Source organism: Polypterus senegalus, chromosome 3 (assembly GCF_016835505.1).
Source record: "Polypterus senegalus isolate Bchr_013 chromosome 3, ASM1683550v1, whole genome shotgun sequence".
Lineage (NCBI taxonomy): Eukaryota > Metazoa > Chordata > Cladistia > Polypteriformes > Polypteridae > Polypterus > Polypterus senegalus.
In genome coordinates, this window is record NC_053156.1 from 172,583,040 (window position 1) to 172,604,390 (window position 21,351).

Consider the following 21,351-nt stretch of genomic DNA (forward strand, 5'->3'; position numbering starts at 1 on the left):
ACTGCCCATCCTTCACCTACGGCAGTGGTGCTATCCATTGTGCACAAGGCCAGCCTACTTTGTTTATTACTCTAAAAGTTATGTCTTTACATAAGTGTACTGTAACTGGTTTTCACTTCACAATAAAATGGAAATACAAAATATTTCCGAAACATACTTATTGAACAAACACTGTTTTAAATATGTAATGAACATTTGAGCTACTTTTGAAGATTGGTCAAGCAGCCCTATTTCTGAAACACTAAACTAATTAAACAAATTAGATTGGATTAGTGCGGCCCGGTGGCGCAGTGGGTAGCGCTGCTGCCTCGCAGTTAGGAGACCTGGGTTCGCTTCCTGGGTCCTCCCTTCATGGAGTTTGCATGTTCTTCCTGTGTCTGCATGGGTTTCCTCCCACAGATGAAAGACATGCAAGCTAGGTGGATTGGCGATCCTAAATTGGCCCTAGTGTGTATGCTTGGTGTGTGTGTGTGTGTGTGTGCTCTGTGATGGACTGGCACTCTGCCTGGGGTTTGTTTCCTATCTTGCACCCTGTTGTCTGGGATTGGCTCCAGCAGACCCCACTGTGACCCTGTAGTTAGGATATAACAGGTTGGATAATGGATGGATGTATTTTTTTTTTCATTAAACACTTTAATTACCACCTTGAAAATAATTGAAACAGCTCTACTGAAAATGATGATGTGGTACACACGAGAGCCAATGACTGTATACTCCTGCTCATTTTAAAAAATAAAATCAATTTATTATGAATTAGGATTACTCTTTTCTGCTATAAAGCGCTGGTGATACATACATACCCTTCTACAAAGGGTCTTTCAACCCAGTTTTCCCACTCAAAATAACTAAAAACAATACCAAAAATAACATTTTTAACAAACAAAATGATGATTATGGAGACCAAACAAAAAAGTATTTAAAATACTAATACTGCACAAATGCTCACTGAACTGATATACCTTTTTAATATGGTTGAGCAACTAATTCACTTAGATGTCTCCAAACAACAACTGAAGTCCTCTTGTCTTTGAATCTTTTACACTTGTATTTTAACAGATTGACTCTGTGGCAGGGAAGCATTGCTCCAGATTAATTTCAGTCTTAGAATATTAGCATACAGGTTGTACTATAGTTTTGCATGTGAGTGTAAAGATAAATCCAAATACATTTGTACCTGCTGAAGCTACACCCAAATCAACCCATATCTGCTGAAGTTGTAACCCAATCTAAACCCAACTGCACAAGGCCATTCGTAAACCTGACCATGTTGGTGGAAGATCGAATCCACTGCCATTCCAATCCCACAAAACATATTGGTCACTTCCTGTTTCCATAACAATTCTCATTAAATCATACTCCCTTTACTGTGAATAAACACAGTTGTATACATCTTTCCTGTATTTTTAATTATTACTTTTCTGATACTTCTTATTCCAGGTTTTAAGGTAAAGATGGCTCCAATCTATCCTAAGATCATCAAGCACAAAGTAAGAATAAACTCTGGGATGGGCACCAGGGTAATGTACCGATGTGGTTTCTGGTTAGTCAATCAATGATTCTTTTCCACTACTATCAGGAACCAGGCTATTCTTTGGAGGTCTTGCTTGTAATGAAACTAAGCAGTCTCCTTCATCCTGGTTCCCTGGCATTAAAATTGCTAATCAGTTTAACTTGCTTGCTTAGCAAACCATATATAATCAAATATTAGGGTCAAGTGCCAGTCTCCATCTCACAGACCACAAGTTAAGAGCAAACCCTAATGTAGTGCTAGGTTATCACTGAGTCCTCTCAAGCACATATCCATACTACCTCAAACTGAGCCAATTTACAGTCATTAACAGCCCAATACACACATCTTTCAGATGTAACACCCAGAGAAAGCCTACATAAACACATAGAATATACAAACTCCAAGTATTCATTCATAGGCTGAGATGTAAACCTTGGAAAATGGGAAGGTGGGATGCCACAATATTTTTTGGTTTACCTTGAATACCCATCTATCTTTTCATTTGCTGAATCTACTTAGTCCATTTCAGAAATGTAGGAAGTCAAAGTTTAATTCTACATCACTGGGCTTAAGGCAGGATCAACTGCAAACAGGACATCAATCCACTTTAGGGCACGCTCATGCATACTCCCAGAGGACAAATTTAAAGTTGCTACTGACATAAATAAAATGTCTTTTGAATAGAGTACCCAAAGAAAACATATATAGAGACACTTATAAAGCGCAAAATCAACCACAGACGATAATGAGGAATGGACTGAAAATGGGTGTAAGGAACTTTGACTAAGCAGCACTGACTACTGAGTCCCTGAGCCCATCCTGTACCTCTGAATAGTCAACATGTAATTCAGTTCAATACACAAACAGTCAAGTTGCTAAGAATGCTTCATTCAATGCTTTTATAGAGTAAATAGGCTTTTTAAAAAACATGGTGCATCTTTATCATTGTTTGACTAATCTGAAAAAAATAATAGAGTACAAGTCTATTGAAATACAAAACTCCATTACAAACTGTTCTGGAAATTAATGTAGTTGTGTAATACAATATAAAATATTCCAAAATATTAAACAGAAAACCACAATATAACAATACGAAAACAAAATCACAGAAATTCAGAAACATTATAAATAGGGGTTGTGGAGCTGACCCGGACACAGACAGGCGAACATGTTCTTAATCACCACCACACGTTTATTATTTACAATATTTACAAATCATTAAAGTCACTCAGACTCAGTTTGTGCACAATTACCCCAACACACAGCCCTGGCCACACAAATGCCTTCTCTTCGGGCCGCCTCCACACTCTCTTCTGCCTCGTCCTGCTTCCACCCGACTCCAGCCCTGAATGAAGGGAGACGGCCCCTTTTATATTCTCCCGGATGAGCTCCAGGTGATTCCCGGCACTCCTTCATTGGCCACGCCCCAGCATGGCGGAAGTGCCCGCTGTTCTCCCGGCAGCTCTCCGGGCGCCCTTTTAATTCTTCCCCCCAGCACTTCCTGGTGTGGCGGAAGTGCTGAGGTAACAGGTCCCCAAGGCATTGGGGTGCCTCCTGGCGGTGACCACGGGCCCCTACAGGGTTGGGCTTCCATGCCCTCAACCCGTGGCCCCCAAAGCAACCAGGAAGGCGGCCCCCACGTGATCCAGGGTGGGCGTAGACCCACATCTGGTCCCGCACGGTGTCCCTGCTGGGTCATTGCCCCTGGCATCCCTGACAGGGTATATACATCAATTAATTTAATAAGCAACAGCCAATCCCAGCAAAAAAAGCAATTACAGGCATCAGGTAGCTCATTAGAAGGCACAATCCACATAAAAAAAAAAAACAGTTTAGAGCAGTCAATGTAAATGACTGAATGCTTTAGACTAGACCTCTAAATACTCTACTCGTCAATTAAGATATTGTTTCCATAAAAAATATTACTCTTGTTAAACTAAGAACAATATAAATTTTTTGTTTCATTAATATCTGCAAGAGCTTATTCAATTTATTATTTATTCCATGGAATCTTTCAAAGTTCAAATCTAAGATTATTGTTGTATATACAAAGTACAGTGAAATTCTTTGTCATGGATTTGCAGGATCTTCTGTAATGGTGTAATCCTAAATTATTTCTCTACAATCATAACTCATTCATTAATGATGCACTCACAGTCTTTCCTTAGCAGTACAGTCACATTCAATTCCTAATGATAAAATATCATTAAATCCTCCCACACTGACCATTTAAAAGCATCAGCTTTTACTAAAATCATGTGGCTTCATTGCAGTTGTCTATACTGAATCTCCAGAAAGATGTTTGACAGCTTTATTATCATTAATGTTTGAAACTTGATATAATGCAATTTTGTATATTTTTGTGTTAAAGCAGAATAACCAAATAAATACTTATGTTAGGATGTTCTGCATGATGTAGCTGGTTAAAGAAACAGACATATGATTGATTCCTCTTTATCTGATACATTTTGATACGTCTTAATACAGCTGCAGCAATTGTGCTTCTTTTGTAATAATACTTAAAGCTCACTTAATTTTATGTACTGTATGTTTTCAAAGTTTCACAATATTGGCGATTTAATACTAAGTAAGACTTTCAAGTAAAGTTTGTTCATTAAGCTGCAGCACTTGACTCTTCATTTGTCACCTTATTTAGCTATATGTTGAGATCTACAAGCTATGCAATAGCCAGAGCAGAATATTTTTACTTGCACATATAATCGGCAGTCACCACTACCTAGTACCATGACCAGCAAGTTTCATTTTTTTTCCGCTTGAAATACTATTTAACATGTGCGTTTAAATGAATGTACCATTAAATCTGTTCTCATGTATTTTACATATAATGCTAGGTGTGATTAACCTTCTTCTATAAAACTAAATATTTAAGGCTTTTTTTTTTACTCGTGGTAAACAGTTATGTAATAAAGTCAAGTTCTAATGATAAAACAACAGTACTTACTGACAGTCGTTCATCATTCACAATCAATGGTGGTGTAGATTCTACTACTTCCTCAGAAATACTGTCTATGTTTATTGCTTTCAACTGCTCTGAAAATGATTTTCGGCACTTCTTCATTTTGGATGCACCTGATAAAGATGAGGTTGTAGTCATAATTGAGATAACAAATAAACAATGAAAGAAACAAGAACTGTAATACAAAGAAACAGCAACATAATACAAGGACTAAATTTATGAACCAAGCTGGAAGAACAAGCAGGAAAAACTTGAAATCTTGTTTGGTATGTGAAATTTAGCAACTAATTTTGAACGTCAAGGCCACATGAAAATGCACATTTGTTTGAATAGTCCAAAACAATTAAAATAGAATAAAGCAGAAACAAAAGCAAAAGTAATCTCTACAGTAGTGTTTTAACACAGCAAAAATAATGCCAAACACACATCACTTTAAATGTCACTTGTTTACATAAAGAAAGCAAATAAATTAACAATTTATGTGTGACATTGTCAAAAGTCAAATTTAGTGAAAGCATAAAGCTAAAAAGAACCATTGTTTTTTCTAAGGATAAAGTATTCCCATCTGGCCCTCCTTTCTGATAGAGCTAACTCCTCTCTTTTAGAAAGACTGTGTGTTTGTACAGAAATTGCAAAATGCAAAGCCTTTTTCCATCAGAAAATAGGCAAAGCAAGCAATAACACCCAATTAAAATTAAATTAAAACTTTAAAAGATCATCAATTAAACCAAATACATTTTTGCTACCTTCTTTTTCGTGATCACTCTCTTTTGTTTCAGAGTCCACAACTTGGTGTGATGTTGTACTGAGGCTGGTATTTTCTGTTGACCTTAACATCTGGCCTTGTTCTGGTTTTCCTGAATTAACTTTTTGAGAAAATGACCCTTCATGAACCCTTCGACTCCCATCAAGGGTGGTAATAGAACACAATTCCACTGATTGTTCCTTAGAATTTAGTTCTCTCTCTTCTACACTCTTGCGACTGACATCACTATATAAACTGTCCAAGGATGAATCACCATTAATGCAGTCCTCCCGTTTAGGGTGGCTGGAGTTTGAAGCTGAAGGCTTTCGACTAAGTGTATCTTCTTTAATGCTTTCAATATTTCCACTAGATACTGGTGGTTCATTGGAACTCTCTTCCTCAGTGGATGGTAAGTGTCCATTTTGATGGGCAATGGGGCCATTCTGGCTGTGCAAAACCCTTCCAAGCTCCAAAGCATCACAAGATGACTCATCATGAGTAAGGGACAGATCAGCTGTCTCTTCTTCCAAAGTGTCATCATGACAGTCAGTGGTGCCTTCTAGCTCTCCAAATTCTGCTGGTTCACTATCTTCTCCTTCTGTACCTTCTTTCTTTAAGTAGTATTTTCTTCTTCGAATTATTCCTCTCCCCCACTGTGGTCGTCTCCTTACTTTTCTCCTAATGTGATCTTAAAAAAAAAAAAAAAATTATTTCCATTATTCAGACATTCTGATTTAATAACAATAGTTACACTGGGTTGTCAGGGACTCATTAATACTGTTGTCCCTATTTGCTTACACCAAGGTTTTATTGGTAGAACCTTATATTAAGAAAAATCTATGCAACATCTAGACAATTTAAAACCAATATAATTAATATCACCACATTCATGGCATTATTTTTATCTTCAATACTTACGACTGCACTTATTCAAAGAACTTTCAGTTCCATTCCTTTGTATATTCTGTGACGACTCCTCAGACAACGAACCTGGTTTCTTACCAGTGCAGGGGGTAGTATTTGTTTTTTCTGATTCAGCCTGGAAACCTATACGTGAAGAATATAAAACAAAACTATTTGTTAACAAAATGCATTCAAAAACATCACCTCTACTGCACAGTGTTATTCAAAACTGTTTGCATTGAAAGAAAACTTTAAAATATATGTAGATAACCTTCGCTTGACAGAAAAAAAAATTAGGAAAAGACATAGGTGAATTGTAATTATTTTAGCTTACATACATATATTGTACTTCCTTTCTCTTTATGAGCATATATTGTAAGTTGCTGATGATGTCTCATAAGATGAATAAATTTCAGTGTTGGTGTAGAAAACTCTGTGGCTGTTTGATTTTTTGTTAGATGTTATTACTTAGTACTGCCGGTCTTTAAGTGAATTTAATTTTTAATTTAATGGGTTGCTTGTGCTTTCAGTTAGTAATATCAATACATTGCAGCGTGAAACTTAACTTTTTTTTCCCAAACCTTTAAGAACACTAAGTAACAACAGTTGTAAGTTTTTCTATAGTTAACTTTGTCTTTATTTTAATTGGGCTGTTTGTAAAGCTTTCCAATAGCTGTTCCTGTTAACAATAAGTCATCCAACAAGGTCATCTACAAAGGAGCAGAAAATTCGTTGTTATTTCCACCTCTGTATGATCATCTGAAGGAAGTCGTCAGATCTCCATATAAAACATAAACTTGCGTCTTTAATTTTTAACTGCATGTCCCTTAGGATGTGGAAGGAAACCCCACAAAGACATAAGGATAATGTATAAACTCCAAATAGACAATTGAGTAGAGGATTCAAACCCAGGATCTGGATAAGTATAACACACTGTGCTTGAGGTTTTGAAAAACAGTGCCTATGTATCAGTTACTTGTCCTCATCTTTTTTCTTTTTCTATTGTTTATCTTAGTATATACAGTAAATCAAAGACAAAGACCACAAGAAATTCTTGATGTTTTCTCTCTTTCAGTGGTTTGTCTTTTAGCTGTTAAATTTTCTTAAAGCCCTCAGCTACCAATTTAGGTTAAGGAAGAAATTATTAATAGTCAAGATTAAAGAATTGAAATTTTTGATAAGTGGTCATACAAAAAAGCAAATACTAAAAACAGACATTTTTTCAATATGCTACATAAATAGCTTGGAACACCCTTTAGGCCTGTATTTTTAGAAGTGGCTATAAGGAGCTCCATGTGGTGATACACAAATGAAGCATTACAGACTGACAGATGCAAGACTGCCAAAGCAAGCAGTTTCAACTGATGGAGTCTGTACTGTAAACCTGTAACCCCTGCGCTCATTATTGACTTAAAATCATGTCATTCATTTAACTAGTTCTCCAAGCGATCAGTATTATATATCAAACATCTAAATGGCCATGTTCCCCAACTTGACTTCTTAAAAGTACACTCACATAGTCATACTACTTTCAACTGTAACAAAAGTGTATATTGTGCCTGCATTACTTAAACTTATCTAAGTACATGAGTAGCATTCTCTCAGGCTTGTTTTGGTACTCCATTCTGTTTCCATAGTTCATAGACATAAAAGAAAGGGGGAGATATTCCGCTACAGTAGAATTCAATCCTGACAATGCTAACAGTAGATACACAAAGGTTATAGTTGGCATTTTGGACACACTGTTGAGGTCTACATAAGAAGTCTGAGAAGGAGAACAGGCCCACCCTAGGACCATTCCACAATAAAACACTATGTAATCACAATTCTGTGCCACATCCAATGCTTTTCTTCTTACATAATTTACTATTTGCCAATTCAGCTCTGTACACTGTCTCAGTGTTAAACTTTGCATCCAAGCCATTTTTCTATAACACAGTTTGTAATCGAAGTTTAATGAATCACAGTTGTTTGGGGGCAGTCAAATAAGCCAAAATTAACTCCACATTTTGTCTTTTGAAAAACTAATTTGCATTTTGGCCTGCACCATGGATACCTAACAGAATAAGACAATATTTTAGCAATAATTCATTTTCATGGAAGATTTGTGCCTCTGACTTACTCTCTCTTTCTGAAAATGACAGTTTGTATAAATTAAGACTTCCTACAATAGAAAGAAGTCACTGTGTATTATTCAGCTTCCAGCAACTTAGGTTTTTAGTATACCAAACCATATTAAGTTTTGTAATTATGTAGCCATGGTGTATTAACCTTTCGGGTGTTTGGCTGTGGTGGTGCATCCTTGTGTTCAAAATGGAAGTCAGTCTTAGTAAAGCTCATTGAGACTGACAATACACCAATTGGACTAGCACTTGCAAACAAGTATATGCGCTGGTTATAGAGAAGTATCTTTTTTGTCACTGTTTAAATAATGTGTGCTTCCCTCGACTATCTTAAATACCGAGATAGAGGAAAAGGTCATCAGAACCACTTCCGGTTATGCAAAATTTCTCAAATAACATATCTCTTTGTTTCTCATCATAACTATTTGATAATATCAATACACAATCATTTATCTGTATTTATAATCAAACTTTATAGTAAAATATTTCTGCACTTAGGGAGGTCGAATATATTGGTGGAATTTTTTCATGATTACATATGCATTTACTTAGATTACGTGCAAAGTAAAAAGAGTTTCAGTCACTTAAACACAAAGGACAAGTGTTAGTATTATATAATATTTGTTGCAATAAATTTCTATAGGTTGTAGCAGTAGGGGGCACAATCGTTCCCTTGAACCCTCAGGTACCACACGCCAAACACCAGTTAAAAGTCCAATAATAATTATTTTTATTATTATAATTACATGCACTAAGCACCCTCCACTCCACACTACTTATTAATAAACAATAATTAATCAATAAACAAATCCTCCAACTCCCAGACACTTAGCCACCTTTCCTCCCAGCTCAGCTCAGTGTCTGGGCTTTCCCAGAGTCCTTTTATACCCCCTGACCCAGAGGTGTTCCTGCCCAACAGACCACAAGTCCTTATCACTTCCGGGTCAGGGTAAAAGTCTTTCTCTTCAACCTGGAAGTACGTCAATTCTCCTGTTCACGTGACCAGGACGTACTTCCAGGTTATAGGGAACATAAGAGTCCACGAGCCTCCCTACAGCGATTCCCTGTGGTCCCCAAGGTATCCAGCAGGGCTGTGTATAACAACTCCAAAGTCCATGAGGCCCTGCTGGAATTCGGGGCACGTCCATGCTGTCGGCCTGGGGGTGGAGGCCGGAAACTCTCGCCGAACATCCATCACAAGGTAAAACTGCATTTAGCTACATTTAATTATGATACTGATGGTGGAAATAAAAAAAAAATCATAAAATTAAATTTATTACCAAGAACATGATGGGGATGTAGCAGCTAATTGTTCCCATTAAATCTTTATATTTACCTGGCATGTTCAATGTTTACACATTATTGTTAAATTGATGATATATAAATTAAAATAAAATTAATAATATCAATTGAAAGAATGTGTTATATTGAATACAGTTTTTAGTATCATGTACACATTTTATATTTCCATGATACAAAAAATTCAGATAGTTGTTTAAATAAAATAAACAGTTGAGTAATTTTCCTCAAATTTCATAGGTTTGCTTTTTATCATTATAAATATCTATACAAAATTTGAATCATCTATCTGTAATTATAACCAGAGTTTACTTGAAAATGTGCAAATGTATTCAGGTAAAGTACCACTTCCGGTTGCTGGAAGTGACCTAAAAGTTGATAGGATTCCTTATTTTGATGTAAAGCAGGTGTACAAAATCTCTTTGACCTACTTTCAAAGCGTTCGAGTTATTGTGTTTACACACGGACAGACAATTTCAAAAATGGTATTTTCTGACTCAAGAAAGTCTAAAACATCAAGATTCGTCAAAATCTCAAAGTCAAATTTTTTCACGATTCCAATACTTTCTCCATACTATGTACACGAGAAAGTAAAAATGACAAAAAAAAAGTCTTGCTTGCATTTGACAACTTATTACTCACAGTCTGCAACCCAATCTGCACCAAAAGAAACAAATTACTTTAAATTAAAAAAAATTAATTTACATTTTTACTCAATGAAAAGTACACATACTTGCACCAAGATCAATTAACTGAAAAAATCTTTATCTATACCAATAATAATTCTATACATTTGTATAGTGTTTCTTCTATTACTCAAAGTACTTTACGTAGTGACTGGGAAACCACTTCAACAACCACTGATGTGCAGCATCCACCTGGATGATGCGATAGCTGCCATTTTGCACCACTACACTTACCATACATTAGTTGTTAGATGGTGAAGGGGTAACAGATAATTAGCCAATTAGAAACGGGAAAATTTGGAGGCCAGAATGACAAGGCCACAGTGGGCAATTTAGCAAGGACACCGTGATACATCGTACTCTTTATGAAGGATACTCAGGGATCTTTTCTGACCAGAGAGAGTCAGGACCTTGATTTTACACCTCATTTGAAGGACAGGGCCTTTTTATAGCACAGTGACCGCATCATCTGATTATAAATGCAACAAACAAGAAAACCAGTAGCCACAAGTGTTCACTGTGATCAGGCTAAATTAATACTGACCTAGACTGTAGAGTTTGGGGTCTAAGAGGGGAAATTTATTGCTCAACCTGAATGAATGAAATCAAGTGTAATTTATGCCAAGATACACAAGCTTATGTACGTACCTAAACTGTTGGTTTCTGTTTTTCCTTGAGTCAAGATAAAATTATAATACAGGGTGAAATCTATGTCAACTGTTGACTTTGGAGACTACTATTTGTATAAAGCAGTGTTAACAACTGGCTGGTCATATGTTCCAACATTCAGTCATACTTTGTGGAGGTCATCATGAGACAGTACCTATCAATTTCACATATGCCCATTTGTTTTAAACTGACTTACTCAATTATAAGGTTGTAGTGGGGCTGGAGTATACACCAGCAACATCAAGACCACAGCAGAAAATCTTTGGCCATGAAATCAGTTCATCATAGGTCACACTCACATTTGCCCAGTCAAGATCAATTTTGTTATGCAAATTAGTCCGTGCACCTCTGAAATTTGGACTGTAATTACTGTACTTGAGAGTAAAAAGCTTGCACAGTTGGAGAATACTGAACACAAAATAAGGGCATAATGGGAGTTCCCCCAAACACCCTAACTTTCCGAGAAGAGAATAGGTTCTAAAGACATGTAAAATGTAAGCACAATTTAGAAGTAGAATGTTTCAAAGACATTGAACTGTCTATGTTATAGTGGCCAAAACTGCACACAATTTTATTGGTTTACCCAGAGAGGCTAAGCAGTGCAACACACCGCTTATTTGCTAACACATCAGCAATTTCCAGTACCCTGGCCCATAGTTTCAGTCCCTGCACGGAACAGAAGTCAACGGAATGCTTAAATTTGTAAAATGCTGTGCGTGAGAATATAGCTATAGAAAAGCAGATTTCTGGAACTTCACACGTTTATGAGAAATAAAACCTTTAAAAGGTGCTCCACTGTATTTTGGTTTTCCCTCTCTGTCACACACATAAGGAGGACTCTTCTTGCTAGACCTTCCTTTTTCAGAAGCAGTGGGATGCCCCCAGAATAAGTTGTCAGAGATTGCCAACTCTGAAGACAACATTGCTAAATTCTACTAAGCCTGGCTGCCCATGGGAACACTCTTTGCAGTAGTGTCAGTGTTAAGTTTTGCTGCATGTCTGTTCTGTGAATTGATGCTTCACTAGCTATTCCACATCTCACTTTTGAAATAAAGTGTGCCACTGCAAGCATACAAAGGATGCTGCCAACCTGACCATTCAGAACAACATCTAGGCTCCGGCTCTGTGACCGTGAACTGCAAATTGTTTATTATGCTATTATTAGTTCTAATCTGCCTTATGCCCGTAGTCACTATGGAGAGGTGTTTCAAAGGTCACTTTAAGCTACGACTAAAATAAAATTCCAAATAAATATTGCAACCATTATATAGAAATCATAATCTGACTTAAAATGAATGTCAAAATATTCAGGATGATGCCTATGTAAAGCATATGTTAAAAATTGAAGTCTCAAATAACAAATCCAGCTTCTTCATATCATCGCATTCTAAAATATGGTCTATAAAATGTTATTATTTAGAAAACAAAGCATTTTTGTTAATTACATTATTTACAGCACAGCCTCTTTATGATATCCATTCTTTACAGAAACGTTGAAAGTTGTATGAGTGGAACAGATCTATACTGTATAAAGTTTTCAAAAATGTATTTTTTAAATGAACTATTTGTATATATTTCAGACAATGTATTGTTTTTTTACATAACATTTATCTAATATGGCTTTCTGATAACTTAACCTTCATTTTATCCTGATACTCTGTATATTCAATTCATTGTAATAACTATTCATGGTGGCTTTAAAATCTATACTAACCCCTACTCTCTCTTCTGTTTTTTTTCCCGGTTTTCTGTGGTGGCAATCTGCGCCACCACCGCCTAATCAAAGCACCGTGATGTTCCTACATTGATGGATTAAAAGCCAGAAGTCTACATGACCATCATCATCAAGTCCTTCCAAGAGAACCCTGAATACAAAGAGGACGGTTTCATTTATGTTAGGTAGAATGCCCAGAGGGGGCTGGGCGGTCTCGTGGCCTGGAACCCCTGCAGATTTTATTTTTTCTCTCCAGCTGTCTGGAGTTTTTTTTTTCTTTTTTCTGTCCTCCCTGCCTATTGGACCTTACTCTTATTCTATGTTAATTAGTGTTGTCTTATTCTAATTCTTACTTTGTCTTTTAATTCTCTTTTCTTCATCATGTAAAGCACTTTGAGCTACATTATTTGTAAGAAAATGTGCTATATAAATAAATGTTGTTGTAATAATATATTGAAAATTAACAGTAATAAAAATAAAACAATAGCACTTGTGGCCCTGATTGTGCAGTGAACACACATACACACATCCTTAAAAACACAACAGTTTTCAATAAATTAACTAAACTCGCAATTTATGTATTCAGAATCACATTAAACACACACTTCAAAATTAAACATGTCATATATTTTTTATTCAGTTTCGGTGAAAGTCTTACTAGCAAAGCATATATCTGACCATCACAATATTTCACACTTCAGGTCAGGATGGGAGCATGCACTGGTACAGCACGTTGCTGCACCCACCACAGGATAAAACAGCTTGGGATTCTGGTTGGCAATCCCCCAGGCAAATATGCGGTCTAGTCCCACCCTCCAGAAATGACCCTCTATCTGTCGCAGACAGGTGTTACATGGGCATCCCCTTGGCCTGGTCTAGCCACTCGGGTCCTTAACAATGAGGATTCTGCGAGCTAGATCACCCTCGGGGAAATTTCGCCACAAGGCCATAGTGTTGTAACTGACGCTCCCTCATAATGCAGGTCATGGTGCCTCATTCAGGACTCCATGAGCAAACGCTCGTTCAAAAGTGAAACCAGCAGTACCCATGGATTCTTGGAAAAGACAGAGTATCAAAGGAGTCCAATCAGTGTCCACGTCTCACAATTATATAGCAAGACTGGAAGCACTAGGACCTTCATGCTTTTGCATAGATATCAGGAGCGCCACACTATTCCAGCACAAAACAATTTGGTGCGCTTTTTTTTTTTTAAGTTTCAGTAATGATTGAAATTAGTTGTCATATTTGGTGAAATGCCCCGACTATTTTCCTTTTGCCGCAAAGCAAGTGGTTTCATTTATGTGAAACTCAGTTCTCTCTTTGCTATGTAGTATGCCAAGTTTATTTTAACTGAAAGTTCTTATCTTTTTCATCATTCATCTTTTTTGTGTCTGGAAACCTTTTACCACTGCATATTCTTCGGCACATTTGCTTTTACCCAACACATCATTTTGTAGCCTGCCACATGTCATTTGCTATCAGGTGTGTGTTATTAGAGTTTCACATTTGAAGCTGTACGATCCTGCCACAAAATCTGTTTTACTGGCTAAACTACACTTGCTGCAGCAGAACTTACACATCATCATGTCTTCCTTCACATTGTGTAAAAGCCAGTTCAAGTCTGATAGCCAGCTAGTCTGGAATTTTAGCTTTTCCACCCAGCTCCTACCTTTTGATTCAGAATGAGAGATATACCTTCCAGTTGCAGTTAATATGCAGCACTCTCGTGGAGTTTTTAATTTCCTTTGCACACGAAACTGAAAAAAAACATTTCCTGCTCGGAGAGGTACTTAACGTTTCTTCACAGCCATTTTTTTGCAAGCACACACAAGCTAACGTTATATGTGAATGTAAGCATGAAATGCAGCACCACTATTTAGCAGAGTGACTGAGGAACAAAACAAAAAAGAATATGGCAAATGAAAATCTGAACATGCACTAGTTGGTGGCTAATGACACATTTTTTAGTCACTAATAATAAAACTATGTTGCATACATGTCCTAGTGTTTTAATTGCTAGTGCATTGTAGGGGGCTGGATGATGATTTATTAAAAAAGGCTTTTCTTAAAAATCCAACTCGCATCATCTTTGCTCTATCACACGGATAAAAACATTAACTCACAAACCCCCATATAGCTTATTCACTTTGATAAAATCTTTAGCACATACATTAAACAATTCATACTTGGGCGGCATGGTGGCAGTGCTGCTGCCTTACAATAAGGAGTCCAGGGTTTACATCTAGGATACTGCCTGCTTGAAGTCGGTGTGTTCTCCATGTGTCTACATGGTTTTTCTGTAAGTACTTTGGTTTCCTCTTAGAATCTAAGGACATGTAGGTCAGGGGGATTGATGATTCTAAATTGGCCCTAGTGTGTGTGTATGCTAGTGTGTTTATACAGTGAAAAGTTTGGGGTGCTATCCAGGGATTACTTCTGCATTGTACCCACTGCTTGCTACGATAAGTTCCTGGTTAAGCAGGTTTAGAAGATGGATAATTTAATGGATATTTTGTTGCTTCCTTACCAAAGTGTGCACAAGATGGGCTTTTTATAATATATACATTGTCATAATTTTCATTTGTGCTAAATGAATTCAAACAAATAATACATCAAGGAGCTTAAAAAAATGAATGACACTTGTGGAGTTAAAATCAAACATTCCACAATTCTTAGTAGCTAATACAGTTCATTGAAAAAGTAGTGAGCTATATGCTTTATAACAAAATTATTTCTCACTTACCCCTTTTCATTCTTGATTCCTTGATTTCTTCACACATTCGATTGAATTCTGGATCTAGTTCAGCTGCAAATATTGCATGTGCAGTGTCCTTCAGAGTACAAGCTCTGTGTCTTATTATTTTATCTGCCCAGGAAAACACAAAATAGGCGAGTTCAAACGTACATGAAAGCAACAAGTTCAGAAATTCAATAATCTTGTAAATAATAGCTTCAAACTTCTATACAATTATTGTTATTTACTATTTTAATGTCTTGTACATTGTACCGATGTCTTGTACCTGTTAAAACAAAACTTTAAATCAGAAAAGAGCCACTGTGTTGAACATAGCATAATAAAGCAAACATGCCATGTTCAGATTTCAGGCTAAAAGGTGACATTTGTATCCATAAAGTACTATTTACGTAGAAATTTCATCTGTGTAGTACCATCATCAAGAGAAACTGAATTGCACAATGAAAGCACAGTGTATCATTCTAGTCAATACCAGATATATGTGCTTCATTATGTGAGGGTCTGGGTACAACCCCTGGCAGGGAATAAACTGTGCTAGGCTAGGCTCAAAGGGGGAACATATTTCATTTTTAAGTAGTGTAACCAGATAATTTGTATTATAATAACATTTTAAATAATAGCCAGTATAAGCTTAGGAGATAAAGGTCCTAAGATGGAATAGTATTTTTTTGTATACTGTTATTTCCAGAGCAATTAAGCAACTTATTCAGTGATCCTTGCCACATTCTACCACACAGCATAGCTGGGGAAATGATTAAGGAAGTTTTGTACTGGACACACTCAATTTTGCTTGGAGCTCTTTGACTCCAGTTTGTGTGATGCGGGAAAGATGGCCTATAAAGGTGCTGAAAATTTCAATATCTGAAATTTACCTGGTATGGTCCAACCTGTTTGCATTTCCTTTCTACTGTGACAGCCCTTGTTAGCCCAGGGCTGAAGGCAAATGGATATATATAAGCATTCTTTAAGTAAACAAGAAATCTATGCAACTAAGCTGAAGCTGAAACAACTGGTATATATCAGGTTTTCCAATACTTCTGTTCACAAGTGCAACACAACAAAGGACCCTTCTGAATGTGATTAGGGTGACTCCATTTGGTTGATCATTAGCAACAATAGTAACTTTAGCTCCCAGATTGGCTACTTACACTCAACGGGCTACATTATAGTTTACTGTGCAGTATGCAAACTGGAATGTAATATATCAAAGGACACAGTTAAACAAAACTCATTCCTCTGAATATAACCATTCAAGAGTAGCACCATAAGTTTGTTTACTCTGATACATGGTGAATAACTTCATATTTAGGATTATCTCAGTCATACAGAAGAAATCAAGTAACACTATAAAATAAAGATGTCTTGGGTAGATTAGAACAAAGCTAGAGTCAGCAGATGCAGCCCAGGCTCTTAAAAAAGGCATGTATGCCAATTCAGTTGTCATTAAACTCACATAATCTTTGAAAAAAAATTTTTTTTTTCATAGCACAGTATTTGTGACTATGTTCTACATGGGCCAGTCAAAAGACAGCCTGCCATTCATTGGTCTCGTCCGATGCGAGAGATGGACGTCTGAAGTGGAGCCCCGCTAGCAGTGGTGCTATTTTTCATATTATTTGCTTATTATTCTGAGATATCCTGTATTTATTCAACCCGAGAGGGACCGCTACAGTATATGTAAACACATATAAACATGGCCAACAAGAAGGGGTCGAAAGAATCGAAGACTAAAGCTACATCCAAGCTGCGATCAGCAAGCCCTAGTTCGAGATACGGCCTCTCAGAGACAGACCTGGATCAGATGGGCGAAAGTACAGACTCCTCGGGACCACGGTCCGCTACATCGTCGCCGGCTGAGAGCGAAAAGGGGAGCGAAGGTGCGATCGTGAGTGCAGATGTGGATAGCTCGCCGATTGGAGAGGATTACCTGAAACTGGAAAAGGCCGGGAGGTCCGCGGCTTTAGTTACGCAATTACGCTGGACTGGAGCAGCGGGACACCTGCTTCAGCAGAGTCTGCTGCTTCATCTACGGTACAAGAAGGCACATTTGAGCTATCTGAACTGAAAGTGTTGCTCGCTGAGCTCACGCAAGATATAAAGAAAAGCGAGAAGGCTAATGAGAAAGCAACGGCAAAGGCACTTGAGAGACTGAAACAGGAATTAAAACAGGAGATGAAACAGGCCAATGAATGTCTGCGACAGGAAATCCAACAGGCAAATGAAAGGCTGCGACAGGAATTCCAACAGGCAAATGAAAGGCTGCGTCAAGAGGTACAACTTGAACTTCGACAGGTGCTGGGTAAAATTGAAGAGCGCATTGAGAAAAACTCGCTAAACTGAGCACGCTTGCTGATCGATTGGAGCATCTTAGTGAGACATTCACGAATCGGATCGAAATAGCCGAACATCTAGCTGCCAGTGCCGAGGAAAGAGCAGTAAATGTCAGTTGGAATGTAAAAAACTCGGAGAAAAACTTGGAGACAGACTGGCTGCTTTAGAAGATGGGAATAGAAGGTATAATGTCAGAATTGAAGGCTGCCGGAGAATCGAGAAAGTTTAAACCCGTGAAATTCGCAACTGAACTTTTTCTAAAATAATCGGGGCGACTTTAAAGCAGAATCTGAGATAGCAGCGGCTTACAGCGTCACGCTGATCAAACACCGTCAGACCCGACCAAGATCTTTTATAGTTCGTTTTGAACGATTATCATTTAAGTTAGAGGTGATGGAACTCCTCAGAAAAAAGGAAGATATTATATATGAAGATTGCCACATTCGCGTCTTCCCTGACTTCTCTCCAGCAACAGCTATCAAACGCGCCGCCTTCTATAATATTAAACAGCGGCTACGGCAAGCCAATGTCAAATACGGCCTCCTGTATCCGCAAAACTGAAAGTGGAATGGCAGGGTCATTTCTATGTTTTCGCTAGCAAGGAGGAGGCAGAAAATGAGTTAAGAAAGCTGATCCGGGACTATTCTGATACATAATTGTGAGTCATGGCGGTAAATGATAAAGCTAGGATTAATAATCTACTGTCTGATCTATTTGTTTTAAAATACGGGTTTTTATCAGCATATATTCTCATATTCTTATATTATTATTACTTACTTACTTATCATTACTTAGTATTACTAGGGCTAAATGTTTATGTTTTATTGTGCTTAATTACGTTTTCCTCCTCTTTTTCTTTTCTAATTATTTCATGTGTACCCTAAATGAGACTGTTCAATATCATACCCTTGGTTTGCTGTTATTGCTATTACTGCATTAAGACTTGTTATGCTTGTTTTGGACACATCTTTAACACCATCACCTGGGTTTATTATCTGGGGATATCATCTTAATGCACTAAAATTGATGAAGATTATATAATATATATATATATATATATATATATATATATATATATATATATATATATATATATATATATATATATATATATTATAGTGCAAAATTCTTTTTTTTTTTTTTTTCCTCTTTTAAAGACTATATTGGTAACAGATATCTCTATCTTTTAACCTTAAAGCGCCACTGCATGGGGGCTTGATGTGCTTTGGACGTGCTCTGTCTCTGGGTATGTCAGAGGACTGGGACTGCATGAAGTGGGTTTTAGCCTCACCTGGGGAGGCAAAAAGGGAGGGTGGGGGTTAAGGGGAAGAGAAAGAGAGCAGGCTTGATCTATATCTAATCTATCATCTCAATCTTTATAATTATAACTATCAACGTAATAATAAGCTGCATGGCAACAACTCTTGGGGGAATAGGAAATTAAGACCTAAACTATTTCACTTCCAGTTAAGACTATAATATGACACCAAAAACTCAGAATCAGTGTCTCCATGATGGGACAGTTAACCGTAAGCTGGAATGTTAAAGGCCTGAATCACGAATTAAAGAGAAAGAAAGTACTTTCTCACCTAACAGGTCTAAATGCTAAAATAGTATTTTTACAGGAAACCCACTTACTAAGTAAGGATCAGTTCCGGCTGCAAAAGACTGGACTGGCCAAATGTTCCATTCTAGTTTTACAAAGAAAACTAGAGGGGTGGGAATTCTCATACATAGAACAGTACCATTTGTAGCATCAGATGTAGTATTGGATCCTGAAGGGAGATATGTGATGGTCATGGGAGACTTATCTAACTGTAAAATGATTTTGATAAATGTTTATGCACCTAATGTTGATGATAAGGAATTTATACAAAATTTATTTGCATCCATTCCCAATCTGAACACTCATAAACTTATAATGGCTGGGGACTTTAATTGTGTTCTAAATCCACTTTTAGATAAGACTTCCTCCACAGGGGAACGCAACTAACACCGCAAAGATAATTACAAAGTTTATAACTGATCACAACTTATCAGATCCCTGGAGGTTTTAAACCCAAATTCAAGAACATATTCTTTCTACTCACCAGTACATCATTGCTACTCAAGGATTGATTACTTCTTTATAGATAATAACTTCTTGCCTAAGATTAAATCTTGTAAATACGATGCTATTGTTATTTCAGACCATGCTCCGATGATCTTGGAGCTGAAATTACTAAGCCCCATACACTCACCCCAGATGGCGTCTCAATCCGCTTCTATTAGCTGACGAGAATTGTACTGAATTTATATCCAAACAAATTGAATTCTTTCTAGAGACAAATACATCCCCTGAGATCTCTGCAGGAATACTCTGGGAAACTCTTAAGGCCTTCTTAAGAGGACAGATTATCTCATATCTTTCCCACAGAAATAAATCCGAGCGAAGAAAGTAGCAGAGATAAAAAGCGAAATTACTAAAATAGATGAAGAACATGCCAGACTACCAAGCGAGACTCTACATAAGAGGAGGCAGGCTCTACATTCAGAATTAAACCTCTTGACAACTAAAGAAACCGAACAACTAATTTACAAATCCAGACATCATTATTATGAACATGGAGAGAAAGCTAATAAGCTTTTAGCGCAACAAATTCACAAGCAAGATGTGCAACGCAATCTCGTAATTACTAACACTAATGGAGATAAAATCATCGAACACAAAAATATAATGTACACTTTTAGAGACTACTATAAATCCCTATATACTACTGAGTTTAAAGAAGACAATATACAATCTAATGCATTTCTGGATAAATTACAGATACCACAAATTGACGCTATTAGTGTGGAGGAGCTCGATAAACCTCTGTCATTATCAGAATTACTGGATGCTATAAAGTCACTCCAAGGTGGAAAAGCAGCAGGCCCTGATGGCTACCCTGCAGAGTTTTACAAGAAATTCTCCGCTCAGCTAGCTCCCTCCTATTAGCAACATTTACAGAAGCCAGAGATAACCAATCTCTTCCACAAACCTTTCGCCAAGCACTAATCACTGTCTTTCCAAAACAAAATAAGGACTTATTACAATGTGCATCATACAGACCAATTTCACTTCTGAATAACGACGTTAAAATACTCTCTAAAATCATAGCTAGAAGGATGGAGAAAGTGCTCCCTCAGTAATATCACAAGACCAAACTGGATTTATTAGGGGCCGACACTTATCTTCAAATCTTCGACGCCTGTTTAATGTAATATACTCACCAACTAAATCAAACACCCCAGAAATATTATTATCATTGGATGCAGAAAAAGCATTCGACATGATTGAATGGAAATACCTTTTACTATTTTGGAGAAGTTTGGGTTTGGCCCAACATTTGTGCATGGATTAAATTACTGTATACTAACCCAGAAGCTTCAGTTTGCATCAATAACATTTGCTCAGACTACTTTAAACTAGAGCGTGGCACAAGACAAGGATGCCCTTTGTCACCACTGCTGTTTGCAATTGCCATTGAACCACTGGCAATACATTGTCGAAATACTGATCAGATAAAGGGGATTAGCAGAGAAGGACTGGAACAGAAAATCTCATTATATGCAGATGACATGGTACTGTATATATCGGACCCAGAAAATTCTGTGCCT

At 37.1% G+C, this 21,351-nt stretch overlaps 1 protein-coding gene across 1 annotated transcript in view; it reads right to left on the reverse strand.

Annotated features, from left to right (window-relative positions):
* The window catches only part of atad2b (ATPase family AAA domain containing 2B), a 222,741-nt gene that overhangs the window by 11,520 nt on the left and 189,870 nt on the right, over positions 1–21,351 (reverse strand). The window contains exons 23-26 of the mRNA XM_039748204.1: positions 15,370–15,492; positions 6,151–6,279; positions 5,234–5,920; positions 4,473–4,600 (exon numbers count right to left, since the gene is read on the reverse strand). Of these exons, the coding sequence (XP_039604138.1) occupies positions 4,473–4,600; positions 5,234–5,920; positions 6,151–6,279; positions 15,370–15,492 (1,067 nt within the window). The remainder of the gene's footprint in view (positions 1–4,472; positions 4,601–5,233; positions 5,921–6,150; positions 6,280–15,369; positions 15,493–21,351) is intronic.